Below are 27,497 nucleotides of genomic sequence, written 5' to 3' on the forward strand. Positions count from 1 at the left end.
CCAGGAAGATCAGCTTGGTGCTTTGTGACCACAAAGCAAAGGGGTGGGATAGGGAGGGTGGGAGGGAGATGCAAGAGGGAGGGAATATGGGGATATATGTATATGTATAGCTGATTCACTTTGTTATACAGCAGAAATGAACACACCATCGTAAAGCAATTATACTCCAATAAATATGTTAAAAAAATTTTTTTTAAGTTTAAAAAAAGGAAGAGATGAATGAATAAAGAAGATGTGGTATATATATACAATGGAATACTACTCAGCCATAAAAAAGAATGAGGGCTTCCCTGGTGGCGCAGTGGTTGAGAGTCCGCCTGCCGATGCAGGGCACACGGGTTCGTGCCCCGGTTTGGGAAGATCCCACATGCTGTGGAGCGGCTGGGCCCGTGAGCCATGGCCGCTGAGCCTGCGCGTCCGGAGCCTGTGCTCCACAAGGGGAGAGGCCACAACAGTGAGAGGCCCACATACAGCCAAAAAAAAAAAGCTATAAAAAAGAATGAAATTTTGCCATTTGCAACAACATGGATGGGCTTGGAGGATATTATGCTAAGTGAAATAAGTCAGAGAAAGACAAATACTATATAATATCACGTATATATGGAACCAAAAAAATAAAATGAACTAGTGAACTTAACAAAAAAGAGGCAGACACATATATAGAGAACAAATAGTGGTTACCAGTGGGGAGAAGGAAGAGGGGAGGGACAAGATAGGGGTAGGGGATTAATAGGTGTAAACTACTAAGGACTATAAGATAAATAAGTTACAAGGATATATTGTACAGCACAGGGAATATAGCCAATATTTTATAATAACTATAAATGGAATATACCCTCTAAAAATTGTGAACCACTATGTTGTACACCTGAAACTTAAATAATATTGTAAATGAACTATAAAAAGAAAAAATGGAAATGGAAATGGAAAACTCAGCTTTGCAGATTGATAAAGTGATAGAAGGCAATACCAGCTATTAAATCAACTGAAAGTTGACTCAGATAAACATGACACACACACAAAAATATATTCTGCTCTGTTCAAAGTCCTGTTGTCTCCACTAAATAGCTGTGATCTTGCACAGGTTGCTAAAATTGGGAAAAGTAGTGATATCAATTATAGCAGCAGTAAAATTATTATTAGTTTACTAATAATATTAATGTTTAATCAAAATATTTGCCTCAAAAAGATGAAGTGTGCCTGTTGTAGACAGCATATCATGGACCATTTTTCAAATATCCATTCTGCCAATCTCTGCCTTTTGATTGTTTAATCCACTTATATTTTATAATATAGGATCTACATCTACCATTTTGTTATTTGTTTTCCGAATACATGAGTTATGTTTTTTTGTTCCTATATTCCTCCATTACTGCCTTCTCTTGTGTTAAATACATATATTTAGTGTACCATTTTAATTCTTTTATTTCTTTTATTATATTTTTTAGCTATTTTCTTAGCGACTGCCCTGGGGATTATAATTAACATCTTAACTTCCAATTGCCAAAGATAAAACAATTTGAACAACAAAATAACTAATGATAGCATTGGATTTTAACCCAATAAATAATATCCATGAGTCCATACTGAAATAAATAAATGATTGATTTGCATTTTGCTAATAATTAGTGATGTTGAGCATCTTTTCATGTGTTTGTTGGCCATCTATATGTCTTCTTTGGAGAAATGTCTATTTAGGTCTTCTGCCCATTTTTGGATTGGGTTGTTTGTTTTTTTGATATTGAGCTGCATGAGCTGCTTGTAAATTTTGGAGATTAATCCTTTGCCAGTTGCTTCATTTGCAAATATTTTCTCCCATTCTGAGAGTTGTCTTTTTGCCTTGTGTATGGTTTCCTTTGCTGTGCAAAAGCCTTTAAGTTTCATTAGGTCCCATTTGCTTATTTTTGTTTTTATTTCCATTACTCTAGGAGGTGGGTCCAAAAGGATCTTGCTGTGATTTATGTCAAAGAGTGCTCTGCCTATGGTTTCCTCTAAGAGTTTGATAGTGTCTGGCCTTACATTTAGGTCTTTAATCCATTTTGAGTTTATTTTTGTATACGGTGTTAGGGAGTGTTCTAATTTCATTCTTTTATATGTAGCTGTCCAGTTTTCCCAGCACCACTTATTGAAGAGGCTGTCTTTTCTCCATTGTATATTCTTGCCTCCTTTATCAAAGATAAGGTGACCATATGTGTGTGGGTTTATCTCTGGGCTTTCTATCCTGTTCCATTGATCTATATTTCTGTTTTTGTGCCAGTACCATACTGTCTTGATTACTGTAGCTGTGTAGTATAGTCTGAAGTCCGGGAGCCTGATTCCTCCAGCTCGGTTTTTCTTTCTCAAGATTGCTTTGGCTATTCGGGGTCTTAACACAACATTGTAAAGCAACTATACTCCAATAAAAGTTAATTTTAAGAAATGAATAAAGGGAGAAAAAATGATTGAATAATAAATGGGGATGAAGAAGCAAATATTCCATACAGAAGAATTTCAATTAATTTCATATGCAGAAAGAACGAGAGAAAGAGAAAATCACCCTTAGAATACCACAGCAATACCTGCTGCAGGCAAGATTCATTGATGTGTATGCATATGTCAAATTCATCCAATTGTACACTTTACATATGTGCAGTTTCTTGTATGTCAAGTATACCTTAATATCACTGGAAAATGTATTAATCTAATGCATGTTATTCTCCAGTGAAAAGTTAATTTGGTGCTTCACTCAACTAGAGAAGGTAACCTTCTGTAGGCAGAGGAGGTGTTCCAATACCTATAGCTCAGGTACCAGAGCATATCCAGGCTCTTTTGGTGGTCTGTCCTTATGCCCACACCCTTACCACTTCCCACTTCCAACAGCCAGCAACTGCGTTTGCCTGATGGATTTCTCTAGCTACTGAAGCCTAGTTTGCCTGCCATATGTCAGGCCAGAAGTGCTAGGAAATTAATGGCCCCAGGGGAACTGCCTTCAACCAGTGACTGCTGGGAACTGATTGGTATATAAATATCCCAGCTTCCTCATCCCTTGGGTGGAGTAACTGAAATGCGTGTTCCACACCATTTTCCAGAGTTCTACAACAAGATTATGCTCTCCAATTGCCTACAGAAGTACCTGACTTGATAATGTATCCTTTATTGGCTACCTTCCTATACCTGTCTCACTTCCTCACTTCCCTGCTGGCATTTGCTTTACTTCCAAATAAACTACTTGCACTTGAATCCTTGTCTCAGGACTGGCTTCTGGGGGTACCCAAACTAAGACAAATATGTAGTGGGCACCTTTAGTGAATAATGAGCATCTCTTAGAAATCTTGCTAACGAACATACTCCTCTTAAATAGCAAAGCTACCAAGAACTTCAAGAGCCTAAAATTTGGCCCCTCCCTGTCACGTGCAGGGTGCATGTGCAGAGGCGTCCTGAGCAAGCGCAGTGAGGACCATGTTGCTTCGGAACATCCTGCTCACCAGTACAACAGTGATTGGGAAAACCACACTAGGCAGAGAACTTCCATCAAGATCAGGACTGAAATATGTTACTGTGGGTGATTTAGTTTGAGAAGTCTGATCACCGTATGTCATGGAGTCTGGCAAGATGGCTTCTCCCAAGAGCATGCCGAAAGATACACAGATGACAGCACAAATCCTAAAGGATATGGGGATTACAGAATATGAGCCAAGAGTTATAAATCAGACGTTGGAGTTTGCCTTCTGCTATGTAACCACAATTCTATATGATGCAAAAATTTATTCAAGTCATGCTAAGAAAGCTACTGTTGATGCAGATGATGTGCGACTGGCAATCCAGTGTCGTGCTGACCAGTCATTTACCTCTCCTCCCCACAACAGATTTTTTATTAGATACTGCTAGGCAAAGAAATCAAATCCCTTTGCCATTGATGAAGCTATATTCAGGCCGTAGACTGCCACCTGATAGATATTGTTTGACTGCTCCAAATTATAGCTTTAAGTAAGTCTTTACCACAAAAAGTACCTACTTCTGTGGGAAGAATAACAGTTCTGCAGTTAAGTGTTGGTTCAGTTACTAGCAGACCAAGTACTCCCCGACTTGGCCCACCAACCCAACAAACCATGTCTATGTCAACTAAAGTAGGGATTCCAGTCAACCTCAAAGGTTTACAGTACAGATGCCCACTTCAAAATCTCCAGCTGTAAAAATATCAATTCCTGCAACATCAGTAGTTCAGAATGTTCTAATTACTCCTTCATGAAATTAGGTTCAAAATCATTTTCATTACCACTAACATGGTGTCATCACAAATACTGCCAACGAATCATCAAATGCATTGAAAAGAAAATATGAAGAAGATTATGACATGACTATGATAATTTGCAATCTACCCTTGATGCATGTAATATGTATACTTGGTTTTGAATCCATTGCACTAGATTAAACATGTGTGCTGGCTGTTTCCAAGTTGTGTTTTAAAAAGACAGTATTTAATGAGTAAATATGGTTACCATATTTTTCATCTGACATGTTGTGTTGAACTTTAATAGGATTAGAAATGGTTTTTCATCAGCTTTTAAGTGTACAAAATAAGTTGTAATTCATCAGTTTGGGGAAAAAAAGAAAAAGAAAAACCTAAAATTTGTGGGGTTTTTAAAAAATTTATTTATTTTATTTATTTTTATTTTTGGCTGTGTTGTGTCTTCATTGCTGCGCGTGGGCTTTCTCTAGCTGCGGCATGTGGGGATCTACTCTTCATTGCGGTGCTCAGGCTTCTCATTGAGGTGGCTTCTCTTGTTGTGGAGCATGGGCTCTAGGCACGCGGGCTTTAGTAGTTGTGTCACACGGGCTCAGTAGTTGTGGCTCGCAGGCTCTAGAGCACAGGCTCAGTAGTTGTGGTGCACGGGCTTAGTTGCTCCACGGCATGTGGGATCTTCCTGGACCAGGACTCGAACCTGTGCCCCCTGCATTGGCAGGCAGATTCTTAACCACTGCGCCACCAGGGAAGCCCCATATATGTGGTTTTTTCAGCCTACAATATGTTTATAATTACTGTCTATAAAACCAGTGTGATTAAAAATAAGCAATAATATATACAACTGACTTAGAGTTGATTTGCTCCTCACCATTTCTGATGGAGAACTCAGGCAATGTTGGCCATCACTCAGTTTATTCTCAGCCTAACAGTATATATTTGTCTATTTGTCAGCAACCCTTCACCCCCGGAGTTTTTGTTTTTGTGATCCCTTACTCATTTGTTTTCATAAGATACCTGAGAAGAAAAGACGAAAGCAAGCTCATTGCACAAAACTGCAGCTTTTTAAGGCAATTACTTATCCTAATGAGAGGGGGTGCTGAGCTCAAGGCTTGAACACAGTGGTTTTGACAGTGAACAATTTGCATCACGCATTAACGTGGCAATTACAAGCCTTGAGAAATCTAGATACTGGAAATGAAATGGTTCTGGAAATAGCAGCAGCTGACGTGGTTACTTAACACCTCTGAGGGGAGAATGTCGGTAACTGTGATAGACTGCAAAAATTGCCCCGATTCTTTACCCTTCCCTGTTTCAATATTCTCTTTGCAAAGTAACTTTGTAGTGTTCTGCTGTGCCTTGGGGCTCAGCCATGTGGCTTACTTTAGGACACCCAGATAGAGATGAACAAGACACAAGCAGAGGCTTGAAAAGAGCTTCCATGATTGGACTGGCTCGCTCCTGCCTTCTGCCAACACCATGAGAACATGCGCAGGATGGCCTGCTGGTCGATAAGGGACGTGTAGAACAGAGCTGAGTAACCTCACGCATTTTAGCCAAGGCCATCACGGACCAGCCGACAGCCAGCTAATCGCCAGATAATGTGAGTGAGCCCAGGCAAGACCGGAGCTACTGCCCAGCTGAGCCCAGCTTAAATCACCAACCCTCAGACACACTAAAACTTTAGTTAATATTTTAAGCCACTGAGTTTCACAGTGATTTGTTACACAGCATTTTGATGGAGATAGATAATTAATACAGTAAGGATGGAGACTGAGGAGTACATCCTTTCTTGGGCAATAAACCCCAAAATTCACATAAAATGGATAAATTCAGCATGTCATCTGAATACTCATAAATACCTAGGTAAGTGATGGATGGATTCTAAAACACCCAGGTCAGCTGGTGCAAACCAGTGGCCCACCATCCATATCCAATCTAGAGATGCGATCCTATGCCATGATGAAACCACGATTTCATGTCTTCTTTTTTTTTTTTTTTTTTTTTTTTTTTTTGCGGTATGTGGGCCTCTCATTGTTGTGGCCTCTCCCGTTGCGAAGCACAGGCTCCGGACGCGCAGGCTCAGCAGCCATGGCTCACGGGCCCAGCCGCTCCGCGGCATGTGGGATCCTCCCAGACCGGGGCACGAACCCGTGTCCCCTGCATCGGCAGGCGGACTCCCAACCACTGTGCCACCAGGGAAGCCCTCATGTCTTCTTTTAAGCCAGGAAGAATAATTGAGTCTATATTAGAGAGCTTATCTCCATTCGTTTAAACTTCTTTCACTGCTATGAATAGGATATAAATGCTAAAGCTAAAACCTGGGATCAGGAAAACTTGACTCTGTGTATCACACAGGGTTCAGTCAGAGAAACAGAACCATGAGGAGTAACGTAGAGTAGGAATTTATTATAGGGATTTGACCTTGAGCAATTATGGGAAGAGGTGAAACGGTCTCGGTTTGGTTGCTTCTTTTGTGTCTGGTACAGAGCCCGGGGTCAGGTAGGCATGAGGTAGGAGAGAATAGGGGCCGCTGGAACTGGCAAGGAACAAACTGGAACTTGCATTGATCTCCAAGCCTCCAGCCGCGCTGCTTTGGGTGACGAGCAGGAGAAGCTGATGCTCCTGCCATGAAGCCACACTGACATCTGACCCAGGATTTGGAGAAGCTGAGGAAAGAGATCTCGCGGTAACTGAATTGTGAGCCTGACTGCTGCTCTGGAAACAAGAGCAGGAGACCCAGGAAAATGTGCACTCACTGTTAACAGGGCCTGACCCATGGTGAGCTTCTGAAAGCGAACATGGTGACTGCTTCACTTCCCCTTTGCAAACCTCCTGCAAATGTCTCCTGTGACCAACTCTAACTAGAAACATACAAGGAAGGGAACTCTGAGAAATGTAGTACCAGCTTTTAGCCAAGTCGACACATCACAAAGCCACCACATCTTGACACTTATTTGAACAAGTGAAAACTTGGCTGGAAATCAGGAGGCCAGCTATTATAACCTAAGCTTTCAATTTCTGGATGAAAACTAGAGAGACAAGAGCCATCCAGTTCATACTGTGTGTCTCAGGAAGCTTTTGACTACAAGTGAGTCAAACTGGCTTAAACGTAGGGAGACTTCTTGTCTCACATAAGAAGTTCAAAGGTAGTGTAGTTTCAGAGAAGGTCAATTAATGGCTCAATGATTCCATCAGCATCCTTCCCATCTTCTTGTTCACCATCCTTAGCATGTTGGGTTTGTCCTCAGGTTTGTCTCTTCATGGTCGCAAGGTGTCTGAAGCAGTTAACAACCATCACACACTAACATTCAAAAGTGTCTGTTTTTGGCTTGTGAGGAAACCTTTCCAAGAAGTCTTCCTAGCAGACCTGTCTTGACATCCCATGGGACGGACTGGCCATATGTCCACCCTAAACCAATCATTGGCAAGGGGAATGGGATTATAAAAAGTTTGCTTCTTAGACTATGATTATCTCCAGGCCACTTTTTCTCTCATTTTGGTTACCTGCTTATGACATATGCTTCAAAGTACAATTATGAGGTCAAAAGGTATGACAGTAATTTTTTATTTTAAAAATATAAAGCTAAACCAGCCCTGTTATTGACTTCATTCTTCCTCCCTGAGTTCATCATTGGAGTGTCTATACACTGAGCCAACCAGTGTCTCAATGGTTTAGCCTCCCATGAATCACATGGCTACCCATTACCTGAACCAAACTGGGTTTCTATCAGCAAAGAACAACAGGAGAGACGGGCGGGCAGTGGCTTTTTGTGTGCCTATCCATTCACCCGGCATTTACTTTACACCTGCAACTGTATCAGGGGCACCAGGTATGAATGCTCCACAAATAACATACAGGGAAGGGGGAAGAATCTCTTCTTGGCCCAGAGAAATAAAATGTGAGCATCATGTGAGTTCTGGAGGGAAGCTTTAAAATAGGCAAACGAAATGGCCAACAAACCCATAAAAAAGATGCTCAATATAATTAGTTATTAGGGAGATGCAAATCAAAACCACAATGAGGTACCACTTTATATGCACTAGGCTTTCCCAAAAAACAGGCTAAATAAGTGTTGGTAAGGTTGTGGACAAACTGAAACCCTCATACACTGCCGGAGGGAATGAAAATGGTACAGTTGCTGTGGAAAACCCTTTGGCGGGCCCTCAAAAGGGAAACAGAATTATCAGGACCTAGCAACTCCACTCCTAAGCATGTACCCCCTGCCACCAAATACAAATACTTGTCCACACAAAAACTCATTCACAAATAATTCATATCAGCAGTATTGATAATATGCAAAATGTGGAAACAACCCAAATGCCCATTAATGAATGACTAGATAAACAAATTGTGGTCTACCAGGTATACAATGGAATATTACTCAGCCATAAAAAAGAACGAAGTCCTGATACATGCTACAGTACAGATGAACCTTGAAAACATTGTGTTAAGTGAAAGAAAGGTCACATACTGTATGATTCCATCTACGTGAAATGTCCAGAATAGGCAAATCCACGGAGGCAGAAAGCAGCTTAGTGGTTGCCTGGGGTTGGGGGAGGGGGAATGGGCTATGACTGCTCAATTAAACCCCATTTAAAGTATGGGGTTTCGGGCTTCCCTGCTGGTGCAGTGGTTGAGAGTCCGCCTGCCAATACAGGGGACATGGGTTCGTGCCCCAGTCTAGGAAGATTCCACGTGCCGCGGAGCGGCTAGGCCCGTGAGCCATGGCCGCCGAGCCTGCGCGTCCGGAGCCTGTGCTCTGCAACGGGAGAGGCCACAACAGTGAGAGGCCCGCGTACCGCAAAAAAACAAACAAATAAATAAATAAATAAAATAGAGTGTGGGGTTTCCTTTTTGGGTGACGAGAATGTTTTGTAACTAGATAAAGGTGGTGGTTGGAGAACATTGTGAATGTACTGCCACTGAATTCTTCACTTTAAAATGGTGAATTTTATGTTATGTGAACTTTATGTCAATTTTTTAAAGTCTAAAAAGTAATAGACACATGAGAGAAAATAGCTTTTCCCACCTTACTGTTAAGAATAAAGTGGTTGGGACTGCTAAAGCCACCCTGTGGTCAGGAAGAGACAAGTCTGAGGAATTACAACCTTCTAAAGATGGCAGAGCAAAAAGATGGAAGGAACCTGAGTTCTGGATAGGTTGTCAAGCCATTTAGTTGATCTGCCACAAAACCACTCTTGCTTAGGACTTTTTATTTTGTAAGATAATAAATTCCACTATTAAGACGTCCTAGGGATGGGATATTTGCCACATGCTTTCATTTTTTTCTCTTTTATTTATATTTGCTGCCTGGAAGCTGGCAGGCTTCTGGAAATTTCCCTGAATGATTCCAGATACTCCCATAATCATTTTCCGGCAACTCAGCTTTTGAAAACACTCTTTTTCTATTTACCTGCAGAAACCAGACGTACCACTCCTGCTGTTATAAAAGTCAAGCCCTGTGAACGTAACCACTTACAGAACCTAACCATTCCAGCCCTCCCAGAAACAGAGACCAAGGTAGGACAGAACCCAGGTGCATCACGTCCAGATCCTATCTGCAGTCCACAGGCACTTGAGATTCCCCAATCAGGAGGAACCTGACCTTCAACAGAATGGATCTCTCTCTTTTTAGTCCCAATCTCACGTCAATTAATTTCAGTGTTTCCGTATATGCTGTGGGGGCCTCTTCCCAGGCCCACCACTATACGTGTACACGCATGCACAGGTGCACAGCTCCTCATACCATGCTCCTGGAGAAATGGTTTTAACCTGAAAAATCACTCAGAAATCAAAATGCCACGAATCCCTCAATGTAGTACTACCTCATCTTCCCCCAGCCCTCCCAAGAAAACCACCTTGGGTGGAAGTGGAAAAGAGGTAGGAGGCAGCTTTCCACTTCCTGCCTCTGCCCCACACTGGAGCCATGAAGAAGGTAGCGATCCTCTGGGATACTGGAGATACGGCTGTGGGAGGGTCCCATGTCGGCAGCCACATCTGCCATCAGGAGCCATGGCAGGGTCTCTTCTGTACTCTCCAAGATGTTGTGTATGAAGAACTCAACTGATGTCTGTTGACTTAAGTTTTGTGTCAGTATCACAGTTGTCACAAATCCCAACTGTGACTTATGTGATGCTGTACAGCTCACAAAATGCTTCCACATGCATCATGTTATTTAATTGGGGCTACAGTTCCTTAAGGTGGGTCTTCCTGTCTCCACTTTATGATAGGAAGCCAAGGAGAAGTTAGGAGAAGTGAATGTCACACAGCCACAGCCTGGAAGTGATCATCAAACCTCCAGCCCAGGCCTTCTGATCCCAGATCTCTCGCTCTTTCTCTTTCTGTTCTGTGTTGTGGACATCTGGGGCCCAGGAGCCAGTACTTGGCCCTAGGGTCCTCCTCTGGAAGACGTGGGAGTCTCCAGGGACTCCTAACTCTCACCCCACACAGTCCAGCTACCTGAAGCTCACTTTCCTAACGTCATTGGTACAGCATCTATTTATAACTGTGCTAAGAAACGCTGCTTTCATGGCCAGGCTCATGAACTGGGGAGTAAATAATAACCCTGCAGGACTGATGTAGATAGGAACAGAATCTCCTCTAGAAACCCACTAGAAGAACCCATTGTACCTCTATGACCTTTTTCTAAACTTTTCAAGACAGTCTCATAAAAACTATGAGTGCTGGGAGAGGTCAGAAAGGGCTTTTTATGTTTTGGCCTCTCCCCTATCCCTTCCTACTCCAAACCCAGGAAATTCTTGGTAGAATAAGGACTTAGTATTAGTTTCCTACCACTGCTGTAACAAATTCTGACAAATTTAGTGTTTTCAAACAACATGAATTTATTATATTACACTTCTGGAAGTCAGATATCTGGGTACAGCATGGCTCAAGTGAGTCTTCTGCTTAGAGTTTCTCAAAAACAAAATCAAGGTATTGGCAGGGCTGTACTCCTTTCTGGAGGCTCTGGGGACGAATCTGCTTCCATGCACATTCAAGGTGTTGGCAGAATCAGTTCCTTGTGACTACAAGGGCTGATGTCCTTGTTTCCTTGTTGGCTGTCGGCTAGAAGCCTCTCTGAATTTCTTTGGCCGCCTGCGTCCCTCATCACATTGCCCCTTCCACCTGCAAGTCCTTCTCATGCTTCACATCTCTCTGTCCTCCTCTGCTGCTGCATCTCTGCTGCCTTCCTCTTCTGCATTTAAGAGCTTATGTGACCATATTGGGCCTGTTGGATAATTCCCCTACTTTAAAGTCAGCTGATTAGCAACCATAATTACATCGGCAAAGTCCCCTTTACCATGTAACATAACTACAGGAGTAATACTAGAGGGCTAGGATCCTTGGGGCCAAAATTCTGCTTAGCACAATCCACCCTCTGGTGGTCCCCATGGCTCCCATCCATTCCACATGCATCCATTCCTCATGGCCTCCCAGTTCAGATTTCTACTAAGTTTCTCTATGGTATTTAGGCTTTCTCTAAGGTGATTTAGGCTTTCTCTGTAATTGTCCTTAATCCTTCTGAGGCTCCACCAGCATCCTTTAATATCCGTATTTCTATGAACAGTCTGTTCAAGGAAATCTAGGCTTTTCTCTATCATGCTGCCATGTCCTAAGTAAGTTACTTCACTTCTCAGGGTTAAAAACTTCCTCATCTGCATAATAATTCTAGTTTTAAATTTTAGGAGAGAGAATACTCCACAGAATGACCTTAATCATCTTCCGATTGGCTTTGGATTTCAGCCATTACCAGGCTCCACAAGAAGAATGTCGTCAAATGACCCAGTGGTCACATTTTGGCCAGTTCAAAGAAGGGGGAGCAGTTTGGCCAAGCTGTTTGCCTATCTTGAAACTAGGGCTTTGGGGCTCTGAGATGATCTCTGAGATAGGAGCTCCTGTGTCTTCTACTTCCCAACACTGGACACAATGCCAAGGCCTGACAACCACCAACTGTCAATTTTTAATTTAACAAACACATGTCTAATGCTTACTAGGCACTATTCTAAGTGCTTTATAATTATATTAACATATAGGCACTATTATTGGTAACTTATGGATGAGGAAGTGAGGCACAGAGAAGCAAGTAACTTACTTAACATCACAGTTATTAAGAGACAGAGCCAGACATGAAAAGATGCTCAACACTGCTAATTATTAGAGAAATGCACAGCAAAACTACAATGAGGGCTTCCCTGGTGGCGCAGTGGTTAAGAATCTGCCTGCCAATGCAGGGGACTCGGATTCGAGCCCTGGTACAGGAAGATCCCACATGCCGCGGAGCCACTACCCGAGTGCACCACAACTACTGAGCCTGTGATCCAGAGCCCACGAGCCACAACTATTGAGCCCAAAGTGCTGCAACTACTGAAGCCTCGCACCTTAAAGCCCGTGCTCCGCAACAACAGAAGCCACTGTGACGAGAAGCCTGAGCACTGCAATGAAGAGTAGCCCCCACTCGCCACAACTAGAGAAAGCCCGTGCACAGCAACGAAGACCCAGTGCAGCCAAAAATAAATAAATAAATAAATATTTTAAAAAATAATAAAACTACAATGAGGTACCACCTCACACCAGTCAGAATGGTCATCATTAAAAAGTCTACAAACAACAAATGCTGGAGAGGGTGTGGAGAAAAGGGAACCCTCTTGCCCTGTTGGTGGGAACGTAAATTGGTGCAGCCACTGTGGAAAACAGTATGGAAGTTCCTCAGAAAACAAAAAATAGAACTACCATACAATCCAGCAATCCCACTCCTGGGCATATATCCAGATAAACTATAATTCAAAAAGATACATGCACCCCTATGTTCATAGCAGCACTATTCACAATAGCCAAGACATGGAAATAACCTAAATGTTCATTGACAGATGAATGGATAAAGAAGATGTGGTATGTACATACAATGGAATACTATTCAGCCATAAAAAGAATGAAATAATGCCATTTGCAGCAACATGGATGGACCTAGAGATTATCATACTAAGTGAAGTAAGTCAGAAAGAGAAAGACAAATACCATATGATATCACTTATATGTGGAATCTAAAGTATGACACAAATGAACCTATCTATGAAACAGAAACAGACTCACAGACATAGAGGACAGACTTGTGGTTGCCAAGGGGGAGGGGGTTGGGGTTGGAGGACGGACGGAGTGGGAGGTTGGGGTTAGCAGATGGAAGCTTTTATATACAGAAGGGATAAACAACAAGGGGCTACCATGTAGCACAGAGAACTATATTCAGTATCCTATGGTAGGGACTTCCCTGGTGGTGCAGTAGTTAAGAATCCACCTGCCAGTGCAAGGGGACACGGGTTCGAGCCCTGGTCCGGGAAGATCTCACATGCCGCAGAGCAACTAAGCCCGTGCACCACAACTACTGAGCCTGAGCTCTAGAGCCCGCGAGACACAACTACTGAACCTGCATGCCACAACTACTGAAGCCCATGTGCCTAGAGCCCGTGCTCCACAACAAAATAGAAGCCACTGCAATGAGAAGCCCGCACACTGAAACAAAGAGTAGCCCCCGCTCACCACAACTAGAGAAAGCCCGCACGCAGCAATGAAGACCCAATGCAGCCAAAAATAAGTAAAATTTTTAAATAAAAGAAAAATTTAAAGAAAATATCCTATGATTAACTGTAATGGAAAACAATATTTTTTTAAAAAGAATGTAAATGAATAAATAAAAGAGATGGAGCCAGGATCTGAGTCCAGGCAAACTCCCGATCTCATGCTTTTAACCAGTATGCTATGCTGTCAGAATGCCATTCTTCAGGCTACCTCTTCTTATTCATTCTAACAGTGGGATCAGAAGAGGTGACAATAGGAAATTATCCTCCCACCCGATGCCACTGCCTCCAACTGGACCATCAGATAATTAAGGAAGAGTGGTGCTTGGGAGAAGAATAAAAGGAGGAGGCTGAAACCAGAGTTAGGGAAGGAGGTCGAAAGTAAGGAAGTTGGACATTAATGAGCTCAAAATATTAAAAGTTTAAGCTCTATTTCTCCACGTCTTCTGCCTCACTGCAGGTTGAAGCTGACTTCCAGGGATGCTGAGAAAATTTAGAGTTAGAGAGCAGAGTGAAAAACGGATCAGCCGTGGACTTCACAGAGCCCAGCAGGCTGAACACACAGTGGAGGCCAATTAAAAATACTTGATCAAACTTATGGCTACCAAAGGGAAGGGGAAGGAGGGATAAATTAGAAGTCTGAGAATAACAGATACACACTACTATATATAAAATAGATAAACAACAAGATCCTACTGTATAGCACAGGGAACTATGTTCAATACCTTGTAATAACCTATAATGGAAAAGAATCTGAAACAGAAAAAATATATATATATATACATATATATATATATCTGAATCACTTTGCTGTACACCTGAAACTAACACAACATTGTAAGTCAACTATACTTCAATTTTTTAAAAAACTTGATCAAATCATATTTTAAATATTGTTTTTAATTATTGTGTCTATCAGAGGGAGGGAAGTGCTACTTAGAAGCTAAATTCATTATCAGCCATTCTGTCATCAAGGGAAAAATTCTTATTATTGAGAAATAGATCTCTACATTGTTTCTTCCCCTTACAGAGGCTGGCAAGGAAAGAATCAGAAAATATGGAAATGTGAAAGCTTCTACCATTCTCCTATGCTGCTAAAGGTGAGGGTGCAAACTGGCCACGCAGGGACCGAGCTGGCTCGCAGACATGTTTTGTTTGGCCTGCAGAATGTTAGCCTGCACAGTGGGGGTTTTTTCCCCCTCAGTGTTTTAAATTGGAAATAGTGGCCAACACATTAAAAAAATAGGCAAGAATCCTTTGACAGATGTATTGCAAATAAGTTCTACTGTTCTGCAGTGTGCCAGAACTCTCTTAGTTGGGAATTTTGATAAACAGAAGTTCCTAATTACAATGAAATCCAATTTATCAGTCTTTTCCTTTATGGCGACTGCTTTGTATGCCCTGTTTAAAAAAAAAACTCTTTATGAAATTCATGAAGATATTATCCTATGCTTTCTTCTAACAGCTTTATTGTTTTACCTTTCACATTTAGATCTAAGACCCATACTGAAATAATTTGGGGGCATGGTAGGGATCCAGGTTCATTTTTTGCCATGTGGATATCCAATTGCTCCAGCGCCATTTATTGAAAACACCATTTCCCCACCACCCGCTACTGGATTATGATGGTGTCTTTATTGTAAATCAAGGGATCATATATGTGTGGATGTTTCTGGCCTCTCTATTCCGTACCATTGCTCTATTTGTCTAACATGTGCAACAATGCCACATTCTCAGTTACTGTGACTTTCTAGTAAGTCTTGAAACCTAGTACTGTAAGTCTTCCAATCTGTTCTTCTTCAAGATTATCTTGACTGTTCATTGGGATGGACACTTAACATTGGTGCATGTATGTATGTATCAATGTTAAGCCTCAATGAAAAATAACACAAAAGGGACTTTCTGGGGGTTAAGAGAGATGAGATATTGAGCCTCTCTCAAGGAATCAGAAATCTAGCAACACAGAAGCCTGTATGGCAGTAGTCTAGAGCTGCCTTTCTAGACACGGTGTGCAAGCTCCAATCTGTGACAGGCCCCACCTACCGCTCCCCACCACTGAGGAAGATGGGCCAGTGACATCTCTCATCTTACTCTGGACTTGCTTCACTCATTTACCTTGCTGCTTGGATCCTGGGCGTATTTGAACAAATGGACTAGTTTAGCAGAGCCTGTTGCCGTAGCTCTGGCCATGTGAAGAGGCGTTCCTGGTGATGGTGAGAAGGCTGCATAGCTCTGGATAATTGGGGGAGATGGAAGGATGGCCGAGGGGCTCCTCCAGAGCAGGTTTCTCAACATGGACACTACTGACACTGCGGGCCAGATCATTCTTGGTGGTGGGGCTGTCCTGGGCACTGAAGGATGCTCAGCAGCATCCCTGGATCCCACTAGATGGTCTCCCAAGTTGTGACAACCAAAAACGTTCCTAGACGTTGCCAAACGTTCCCTGGGAGCAGAGGCAGAATCGCACCCAGTTGAGAACTGCTGGCCTAGACCCAGAGCACAAACAGGAAAAAGGAAGGGAGATGTGTAGGGGGTACGGGCCCTGGGTTAGGAACACAGGCAGGACTCCCGCAGTTCCCATCTACCCACCTTCCCTCAACAAGCAGAACAAGAGATCTACAAAGAGGGAGAGGAAGACTGACAGAGAAAGAGTGGATGGTGCCACGGAGAGCTGTGAGCAGGACAGCGGCTTCACAGACTCCAAGGGGCATCTTCTGTGTAAAATATAAGAACAATGTCCCCTAGAGTTGTGCAATGCGTGGCCCTAGATATAAACTATTTAAAAGCTCCCATCTCTCTAAACAGTGTATAAATTCTGCCCCTTTCCCATTCCGAGTGACTAGGATAAAAACATCAGCTCCTCCACCATTACCTCTGCCTCTCAGAATCTCCAGAAAGATAAAGATGCAGGCTCTCAGCACACGTGGGTTGAGGTTCAAGCCAATTTCATTTGCATTTCAAAGGTCCTGCATCACAATTCTCTGTATCTGTCTTTAACTTGCTTTGCTGTCCCTTTACTTCATTCCCCAAGCATTATCTTTCTTCCCCTTGGCTTTCCTTCAGCCTCATAGCATTGATGAAGTCTAATGCAGGGGTGGAGGCCTGTACCCTGTTCCCCAGTGATGTACCAAGGATGGGAGCGCAGGTACAAGAATAAGGGGTACATTTTCAGTAGAAAATTTAAAAACATTAATAAATTTGACTAACAGTCAGTCTGCTTTTATTAATCAGCGTGCACCAGCACTTCCAAAATTGTTTAGACATTTATCAGTGATAAAACACCCCTCCCCCCGCCCCCGATTCTCTTGGTCTATGTTCTAAATGATTACTGTTGTTATTCTTTTTAATATACATACTTATATTTATATATCATAAGCATAAGCAACATCAGCAGAGAACATAAATATCTTACACACACACACACACACACACACACACACACACACATATACAATATTTATGTCCTCTGCTGATGTTGCTTTTGCTTACAATGCTACAGGATACTCACAGGTGAACCTTGAAAATTTTATACAGCTTCTGTGCCAATTCCTTTTTCCTACCAAATCTGCTAAGAGGATTTCAGGGCAAATAGAGGAATGTATATCTGGGTTACAATCTTATTCTCAAAGATACTTTTTATTCAGTGTTTGAAAGAAAAATGCAGGGAGGGGAAAACCACTCCAATACCTGCAAACACTAAAGTTGGCTCTTCCAGAACACCTTATATTTACAAAACAATATGGCAGGGCTCTCTGAAGTTGCATTTTGTCATTGAGATGCTATACTTGGAGCATTTCCCCCCCAGGCTCACGGATTTTTCAAAATTGTTAAATAAACTCAACTGAGAATTCTTATTCAAATGGAATTGGATATTTCAGCTTCATTTCCAAACTCTTCATTTCTGTACTCTGATAAGCCTTCTTGCCAAAGAAAAGGGGGAGAGGGGGACCTTGCACCTCTCGGTCACCTCAGAGCCCCTGATATCTCCCCCTGCCCCCAAAGAAAGAGTTAAGGATGGATAAAGTCTCATGTCATCCGGTAGGACTCCTGCCTACCAGGGCTTAGGCCCTTGTGTTCTGGGCTTTGGCCCTTTGTCCAAACACATGCCAGAAATGTAACAAATCAAACTAGCAGGCTTGGTTCATGCCAGAAACACTAGTTTACAATCTTCCAGTGAAGCATTTCAGGAGGAGGTTGCGAAAAAAAAATTGGGAGAACACAAACCACTCCTTGAATATCAGTGAAGTGACTTCATTCACTGTGCTTAAATCTCAAAGGGGGCTGCAATGGCTGGGTGCTTTATGCCTTCCTTGGACATGCAAGGCCTTCTCTTCTGGCCTTGTGCCTGACTCTGGCCACCTCCTCCCCTCATTCCATCCAGAGGAGACTCTTTTGCAGTTCCCAGAAGGCGGCACCCTCTTTTCCAGCCTTGCCTTAGCACACACAGCTCCCTCTTCCTGGAACACCCTCTTTTTCTTGCTTAACGCTCTCTCTTTTAAGACTTCCATGAAGCCTTCCTGGATTGCCACAGTCTGAATTAGATGCCCCTCCTGTGTGTTCTCAGAGCCACCTGGCTTTGTGCCTTCTGGCGGATGCTGTGTTCACCGCAACTTACTCCTCCTGAGCTCACAGCTAGACTACATGTCCCAGTCACCCTTGCAGTTAACTCTTGTCACATGACTGAGTTCCAGGAAATTAAATATGCATAGAAGTGATGTGTGAAGAGAAATTGTATCCTCTCTACAGTTCTCTGTTTCTTCCACACACTGGCTAAAAGGAGAAAACTCTCTAGCCCTAGAGGAAGACGGAAGCACACATAGAAGGGGTCTGGGTCCCTACATAACCACAAAGAAAAATGTCACAACTATGAACATCCACTCTGGACTACACAGTGAGTGAGAAACTTTCATTGCATCAAGCCACTGAACTCTCAGGGCTCTTCGTTATAGATAGCAGTTAGCTGGCACTGACTAATACATCATAGCACCTGCCCCGCACTGCCTTGCAAGTCATCTGGTCTCTGTGAGTTCCTTGAGGGAAGGGATTCTGTCCTATAGGTCTCAACTCGAGCTCTTAACATAGTGTTTGATAGAGTAGGGCCACAGTAAATATCTGTGGAAGGAAGGTCAGGAGAGGGAACAAACTTATGAATGGACACTGTAGCACAGCAGAAAGTCGGCCCTGGGAACATTTTTACCCTTTGCTTAGAATTAGCGGAGACCCTAGATGAGTCACCTCTGCCTCTCTGCACCAGTGTCCCTGACTGTAAAATGTGGTTAGCAAGATCAGTAGTTCAATTTTAGTGAGCAATCACTGTCCCCTAGAGGGCTTGTTAACAGCAAGATTGCCGGGCTCATTCCCAGGGTTCCTAATTCAGTGGGTCTGGGGTGGGTCCCAAGAATTTGCATTTTGAGTTAAGTTCCCTGATGATGGTCTGGGGACCAGACTTGGGAACCACTTGCCTAGATGATCTCAGATCCCTGGGAACGGTCAGGGCCTGGTGGTCTCCAGTGGCCAAGCTTATGAGCCAAATCATGGATGATTCTTCCAGAGTTAGTTTGGCATTTGGAACTACTAGATTGGAAATATCCTATGTGTGGCCAATTTGCATTCACAGTATGGAATAAAACTCCCACCTGAAAGGAGACTGGTGGCTCCTAAAATTACCCAAGTGTTAAAGATAAGAAACTGCAACTGGGGTGCCAAGTTACCTGGTGGGGATTTAAAGCCAACCCTTCCTGATCCCTCCCCTTCCCTTGCACACTAGGTAAGGACACTATGATGGAAACATTTCTGAGCACAAAGAATGCCAAGAGGGCTTCCCTGGTGGCGCAGTGGTTGAGAGTCCGCCTGCCAATGCAGGGGACACGGGTTCGTGCCCCGGTCCGGGAAGATCCCACGTGTCGCGGAGCAGCTGGGCCCGTGAGCCATGGCCGCTGAGCCTGCGCATCCGGAGCCTGTGCTCCGCAACGAGAGAGGCCACAACAGTGAGAGACCCGCGTACCGCAAAAAAAAAAAAAAAAAAAAAAAGAATGCCAAGAAGATGAGGCAAAAAACCTGACCCTAGATTAATCCAAGTTTTCAGTTCGGTGGATCTTTAAAATGCACTGTGAGCTGGCCATGATATCCCATGAATGCCGAGTGTCAACTGTGCACAGATATTTAAGGACCCAGCTCAGATCACCAGGAGGTGAAAATAACCAGATCTCAGACTTTGATTTAACTGGGAAGACCTCCAACTCCTTTTCACGTCACTTGCATTAAATGCACGAGACCAAATGCAGACCACAATATACTGACTGACACCAAGACTCCACCAGAGCCACACTTGGTTATCAGACATTTATTTTTTCACATAGCACCCCACTTTCACAGCATGTACATTTTCCAGAGTTGGAGATTCTCAACCTACTATGTTCCCCACAGACTTTCCAACAAGTGTGAAAGAGAGGCAGTACGGTTAGCTTGAGTCGACAAGTCACAATCCGAATATAGGACACCCTGTATTTATTTATGTTTAAGATCAATATACATACAGTTCCCAATGCTTAGCACATGAATGAGACTCTGGCTGAGTAAAATACTAACACAACTTGTTAGCACGTTATCATGAAAAGACAGAAGGCATCAAATATATACTTTGCTGTTCCTCATTTTACTGTTCAATGTAACTGTAGTGAAAAAATATACATTTTTACTTTCGAGGTTAAAATAGACCATCAACTCATTATCTCTCCAGGCCCACAGCTACAAGGAGTAAAATGGCTCTTCCCACCTCTGGCTCACTTGAATATCGGATTTGTACTGAAGACAAAAAGAATGGCTAAAGGTAAGGGTACACCCCAGCTCCCAGGCTGGCTGCAGCTGAAGCCCTCACACAAGTTACCTTAAAACAAAATAAAACCAACACAACTCGGTTGATCCAATCTCCATACAAGGCGGTCCCTGCGCCACCTGTCCCATTCCCAGTTCAGGGCTCCCTGAAGCAGCTTTAGGATCCAGTCCTGATGTCCGACATAGTGCTTTATAACAGAACTGGGACCAGAAGTTTCCCTACTGCAGCCCTCAAATTCCAGTTCTGGCCTGCTTAAGTTCCAGTGTCCTCTGGTCTTCAGAATCATAAACCACTTTCTCCAACCTCCCACAGTCATGAACTTAGCTTAGAGCAGGGCAGTAGAACCCCCAAAACACAAAAACTAAACACTCCTCAAGTGCTGAGAGCAGAGCAAGACTTCTGTCACTAGAACAAATCCTGTCCATTGAAACGCTGTACTGCCTTTGGGAAAAGGTTCCTTTATCAATCATATGCGTCAGTAAATATAGAAAATAACGAGACAAGCCTAAAAGTGACCGTGCGCCTGGGATGTCTCCCCACATTCACAGACTGGTTGTTTCAGGGAACACTTAGTAAGGCAACCTCTGAAAGTCTATTTTGGGGAGAATCAGTTTGTATTGCTCTTCATGTCTGGCCCTCTTGGTCTGCTGTTCTTACAGTTGCTCTTGGGAGGGTCACATAACCAGCTACATTTCTCACTGCAAACAGCAAAGTGGGGAGGCTCCTAGAGTAAGACTCTCATAAACTGCCGTCGATGACTAATCTGTGGGCGTTGGTGGGCAGCCTCCCTTAGCCTGGGCTGAAGGGGAAGCAGAATATGCCACTTCAGGACTGCAAAAGCCCACATCCCCCCACCTCCCACTAGGAATTTGAACCACACTGAGTCAAAAAAACTGTAACAAAGCACCCATAACTAAAGTGTAAATTCAAGTGATCCTTTGAAATCAGTTTGAAAAGAGTACGCTTGAAACAGAGTAAACCAGTCGGAAAGAGAAACCGAAGTTACTAGAATGTTCTCTTTAACTAGAGAAGAAAAAGACCTCTCAACAGAGATTTCATTTTGTTCACATTCATGATGTTCAAACCACAACCTACTGAGTCCTACTTCTCAGCAATATGGGAAGAGCTGGGTGCTATGATATCCATAATTCTTTTTTTTTAATATTTAAAAAATCAAATTCCCTTAGTGATATCTCGTCAGGAGGTGTGATTCTAGCCTGTGCTGAACAAATGTTTTTAGCTCTAAGGTGTTATAATGAAACTGAGATCTTTCCAACTACTACATTTGCAAATGTCTGTCTTAATTTCAAGAAAAACATCCATTCCAGATTATTTTCTTAGTGATCTTCTAAGAGCACATCTATCATTACCATGGTTGTGAGCTCATCTAAGAAATGGACAAATATCATTTAGAAACAGACTAGAATCAAGTCACATGTGAAGAGAAGAATGCTTCATGATAGTTCAGACACTAGGAAATCAAAGAAAAATCCATGTTTTTGATTACTCACCCTAAACTGTGCTGAAACTGAACATTTGCAACCCAAGTAACCCAAGATATATTGAAGAAAACTATAACTTACTACATATTGAGTTCATTTCAATCACAGTAGTCTATTTTAAAAACAAACTCCCATAAGGAATACAGGAATGGGATCCATTCAAAGCAACAGCTGTCAAAAGTTCTGCCAAGAAACTCAGGGTAATTTACTGCATCATGAAAGATGAGGTGTTCTGAAGAACAAATACTTCAATCATATTCTTTCTCTTCAGATTTTATTTTTTTGCTTCAATCCAAGAGAATTATCTAGATCTAAAACTCACTAAGACATGTTTTCATATTTTAAGACTGAAAAATTAAGTAAATAAAATTCAACATGGTACACAGAAAAAACCGTTCTAATCTATTTTTAGTAATGCTAGTGGCGAGAGGACTCAACTGACAATCCATAAAATCCTAACTCTGCCACCAGCTCCCTCCTTCTATGGATTCTTGGACTAGGAACTGTGGTTTCTTAGGGCCTTGGTCTCCCCACAAGCAAACGCAGGATATGGGAAGGGGTCCTCTCATCTCTGACATCCTACCGTGCAATGAGAAGAAACTGGGCACAGCTCCCAGCTAAGCTGCCTCCTTCTCCCAACCAGACCCAAAGCACTTCTCTAATATTTATAAAGCAGTCAGATCCCTCCAACTAAGGCAAATGTCTGCCTTGATTCCAACACACTCCTCCATTCCAGAAATCTACCTTTTGGGTCTGCTTCCTGCTGCTGGATAGGGAGGTGGCCAGAGCAATAAGCCACATACCAGAGACACGGAGGTACCCAATGAGCTGGTGATCTACTCCTACCACGTTTTCACCCTTGGGACTGTGGGACTCCCATGGACGAAGACCACTTAACAATAAAGTTAGTAAACCCCCATGGATGGGGGCAACATCAACACTCTGCCCAGAGATTTCTGCCCAACAAGGTCTTATGCTTGAGTAGTTTTATAGAAGAGGTATAATGGTGATATCAATAGCCCAGCCTTCCTATAAATCATATTAAACGCTCACAGAAACATTATCAGGAGTTATAATCCTAAATTAAATAAAAGTATACATCCTACGAAAACAGAGAAACAGGATGAGCACTAGTTAGGTAATATCATGTTGTGGGGGGGGGGGCGTGTAATTGTTTTTTTAAAAATCCACTTCTAGGCAACTAAGAAACTGTGGTCACTCTTAAGTCCAGTCAAGAAGGTGGGGTGGAGATATTATTGGTATGGGCTTTAATGCAATGCCTATGTTAAATTACTGGTTAGACGGTGCAACGCATGAGGCTTCGATTGTCCAATGCAAGTTTTTTCCTTTAATGAAAACCAAGCTAACTAAACAAAACCCCAACCTCCTAATTTGGCTCACTCTGGCCTTGGCTTGATGGGAGAAGAACATGTCAATATTTTAAAAATGCATAACATAGACTAACATTCTTTAGTTTATATGTCTGCTTAATGGATATGAAGTGCTATCTGGAGTGTGTGCATATGTCCTGGAAGACTATGAGATAAAGTGCATATGCTAGTCTTTCCTGGATTGAATGGAACAAAAGGCAAACATGATAATGAAACGTCTGTGACAAGGACACAGTTGACAAAATGTGTTGCAGCCCCCAGATCTCAGAACAAGTGAAAAGAGGTTACTTAAAAAATGTGCACTCACCCATTCATAATCTTAGGAAGGGTTTAAACTGACTCTAAACCCCTCCCACAGGGACAAAAAAGGCAGCCAAAAGGGAAGGAAAGGGAGACGAGAGAAATAGTTCAAGTCCTGCGATTTTCAAAATCCAAGCAATTCAGAATCCTTTAATATGCACAGAACAGAATCAACAATTTGGTTTTTTTTGGAAAAACAACATCGTTTGAGCATTTCTCTTCTGCCATTAAGCTATTGATAAAGCTTAATGGAGTAAGAAAGCATTAAAAATAAAAGCCTACTTCTTCTAAAAGCAGTCAACTCTATTGAAATCAAAGGCTTAGTCCCGCGTACCGCAAACCTATCCTAAACCACTTCAGAAAGGACCCTAGCACACCCCACCCCGCTATCCTAAAAATCGGTAAATTAGCAAAATGCACAAGAGACCACATGTCTTGCCATCCATCTCCTGAAGTGATGTTAAATAAAGCTGGAGAGGCCGGATACCTGGGAGGGTCGATCAATTCCCACTTTCAACTTGAGCTTACAGGAGAAGCAGAGGCTATGTAAGTTTCTATAGAGTACTGGCTTCTGCAATTTGAGCTTACTGTTTTACATCACTTACACTGGAGTCGGTTGGGCGCCTCTGAACTGCACATAAACCAATCCCTTCCCAAGGGTACACTTCACAGAGAACAAAATAGTCATATATCCACTGTGAGGATAGGCTTTCTTTCATTATTTCTTCATACCCAATACACTCACGATCCAGGTTAAAATAACAAAGACAAAAATAACTACCAGAGATTGTTGGATTACTGGTAACAACCATTGCCCCTTCTTCCCTAGTTTGAATACCTGGGTTCAAACAACAAATATTTATCAGTCCAAACAGTCTCATCAGCCGTTCACATTTGATGGGTGGTTTCCAAATTCATGCATTTACAGATATGTTAACCCATGCAGGATAAAAGTAGAGATCTGGCAACTATTTATTTAATTTGATCGGGCAAGGCAGTTCAGGCAGATTGCTCTTGCCCAAAAATCTACATGAAAGGGCTGAGTTGTCTGGGTTGACGGCTTAGCTGGGCCAAGTTAAATAGATCATGGACAAAACTACTACTTTACAGAGGTGTAAAGACTGAATAAGTCTTTGCCATTCAACAGAAAACAATAGTCATGTATTATTTATAGCTAGATATAATATCAACATGGCACTAGAGAAGCAATTTTTGGCATATAGTGGTGGAGGGCACAGCGCCAGTCTAAAGCTAATGCTTTTGTTTTCTTCTACTTTTTGTTTTTATTATCATCATGCCAAAGACTATCCAGTTGGAATCACAATTATTCAGGAAACCAATCTACTGTATATGATATACATACGAAAATAAAACAAGCATCCTGAAGGTACTGGATTACAAGGTTTTGTACAAGTCATAAATTCTTTAAATAAGTAATGCTCTAAATTGTTTTTATTTGCTAGAAGATTGGTTTTGGGTAAGGAGCAACATCTAACACCTTGAGGAAGTACTTAAGAATGGGAGGTAAATTCCACTGATAGTTACAATTTCAAGTGTGATAATCAGTTGTATTTTTTCCACCACAGTAAAACGTACACGTGAAGCACAAGAGAAAAGGTGATATGGATTATATTCCGCCGCTAAGAGCTTTTGACACAGTCTCAGACATCTATGACAAGTAGTTGCGTTGAAACGTTCAAAGGAAAGATCTTGGCAGGAAAGGTCACCCATTGTTACTTGAATCTTGGGGGTCACAACACAGTGACTGGACGAAGTTGTTCCAGTTGGTTTTCCAATGCAATCCGTTCTTGATGAACCTCCTGAGTTGTACAAAACAAAGAGAAGAGAGGGGTCATTTCCTGGGTTCATCCCTACTTCATCAGGTACTGAAAAGAAACTTATGACTGGATGCACAAGCATTTAGGTGCCATATGACTCAAAGACAAGTGGACTGGGAGGCATGATGTTTAAAGCTGGTGACCGGACACAGGAGGCTTCACAATTTGCAGTCTCTCGACTCCTTTCTTAAGATGATGAAATGAAACTGATTGACCAACCCTCCCCACCCCCCACGCCTAAATCTCACCCTCAGTTTTAACAGTGGCTGGCACAGAATGATGTTAAAAATTAAAAACTGATTGGAAGGGAGCAGAAAAGCAAAAGCAGACTCCTAATACTGAGAGGCGAGCCATCAGGACTACATCTCTAGTTGCAATCTCCTGTTTCCACTCCAGCGCCATACTGGATCAGGACTGAGGGATGAGAAAGGGCACTGGTCGTGCTTCCACCAAAGTGTCATCCAGGCTCCTGCATAAAATATGGCTGAAGGTGTGACTTCTTGGCTAAAGGTAGAAAACAGGATCCACAATCTGCTATTTGGGAATTCAAAGTTTGAGCCCTAAAACAGACCTACTGGCAGGGAGAGATGGGGACACGTAAAGGCACTCTGAAGTAGCATCAGTCAAGGTGGGAAAGAATTCTGTATAAAGGCTCAATTCTGAGACATCCCAGAAGAAACAACATGCTAATAGTAGTGTGGAACTCAACAAACATTTATTCACCCACCCTCCTACCTACCATCCAACAGTCTTTGAGTATCTATCTACTATGGGCCCGATTCTGCTCTGGGTGTGATGATACCACCAAGGAACAAGATAGATCAAACCAATGCCCTCACAGGGCTCATACTCAAATGGCTACAGAAAGACAAGAAAGTCAGAAGAAAAAAAAAAACAACAAAAAAAACCCAAGATACTTTCAGAAGGAAATAAATAAGATGATGTAATAGAGAGTAATGTGGGGGACCTGGGAGAAAGGTGGAGAGGGTGGTCCAGGAAGGCTTCTCAAAGCAGATGCCACTGAGTAGAGACTTGAATGAAGTGAGAGGTGAGCCACACGAAGATATAGGCAAAGGATATTCAGGGAGATAAAACGGCAACCGCTAAGGCCCCAAAGGAGGAAACAAGCTTGGTGTGTTTGATGAACCAAAAGGCCTGTGTGACCAGAGCAGAGGGGACAATGAAGACCTTGGCAGGAGCTAAAGTCAGAGTTAGGCAGGTACCTTGTGGACAGAATAAGGAGTGAGGGTGCCATTCAAAGTGTACTGCAACGAGGACTTTGAATCAGGAAAGGCATTCGGCCTAACTTAGAATTCAGAATTTTCACGCTGGCTACTGCGTAGACAGTGGATTGTAGCAGGACAAGAGTGGAAGTAGGGAGCAGTTGGGAGGTTACTACATGGAACCAGGTGAGAAATGAAAATGGCTTAGATCACGTAGCAGCCATAAAGATAGAGAGAAGGAGATGGATTCTGGACATAATTTAAATCTAGAACTAACAGGAGATGTTGATGAAGGTGATATAGGAAAGAAGGAAAGGAATTTGAGATTGAGCAAGTGGGCGGCTGGTAGTGTGGTATTAATTGAGAACAAGAAGATTGGATGAGAAATGGGCATTTCAAGGAGAGGGTTGGGAATGAAGCATCTGAGATGTGTATCAGATATATTAGGAGAAAAGTTGAATAAGCCATTGTAAATACATGTCTAGAGCTTAGAAGAAAGAGAAGTAGGGCTTGAGGCATAAACTTATGAGGTTGCATGGCCTTCAAAGCCGTAGGATTATGTAACATCACGCAGCAAAATAATATATTGGGTTGGCCAAAAAGTTCGTTC

The 27,497-nt window shown here is 42.5% G+C and overlaps 1 protein-coding gene and 1 pseudogene across 6 annotated transcripts in view; one reads left to right on the forward strand and one right to left on the reverse strand.

Annotated features, from left to right (window-relative positions):
* The first annotated feature begins 3,469 nt into the window (after positions 1-3,469).
* Positions 3,470-4,411, forward strand: LOC308609495 (transcription initiation factor TFIID subunit 9-like; annotated as a pseudogene). Its single transcript has one exon. The product of its transcript is annotated as a transcription initiation factor TFIID subunit 9-like (transcript).
* Positions 4,412-20,141: 15,730 nt separating this feature from the next.
* Positions 20,142-27,497, reverse strand: part of REPS2 (RALBP1 associated Eps domain containing 2) — a 241,568-nt gene continuing 234,212 nt past the window's right edge. For all 5 annotated transcript variants that reach the window (XM_081223252.1, XM_081223250.1, XM_081223251.1 and 2 more), the window contains exon 18: positions 20,142-25,646. In XM_081223252.1, the coding sequence (XP_081079378.1) occupies positions 25,578-25,646 (69 nt within the window). In that variant the 3' untranslated portion in view covers positions 20,142-25,577. The remainder of the gene's footprint in view (positions 25,647-27,497) is intronic.

This window comes from Mesoplodon bidens, assembly GCF_964165515.1.
Source record: "Mesoplodon bidens genome assembly, chromosome: X".
NCBI lineage: Eukaryota > Metazoa > Chordata > Mammalia > Artiodactyla > Ziphiidae > Mesoplodon > Mesoplodon bidens.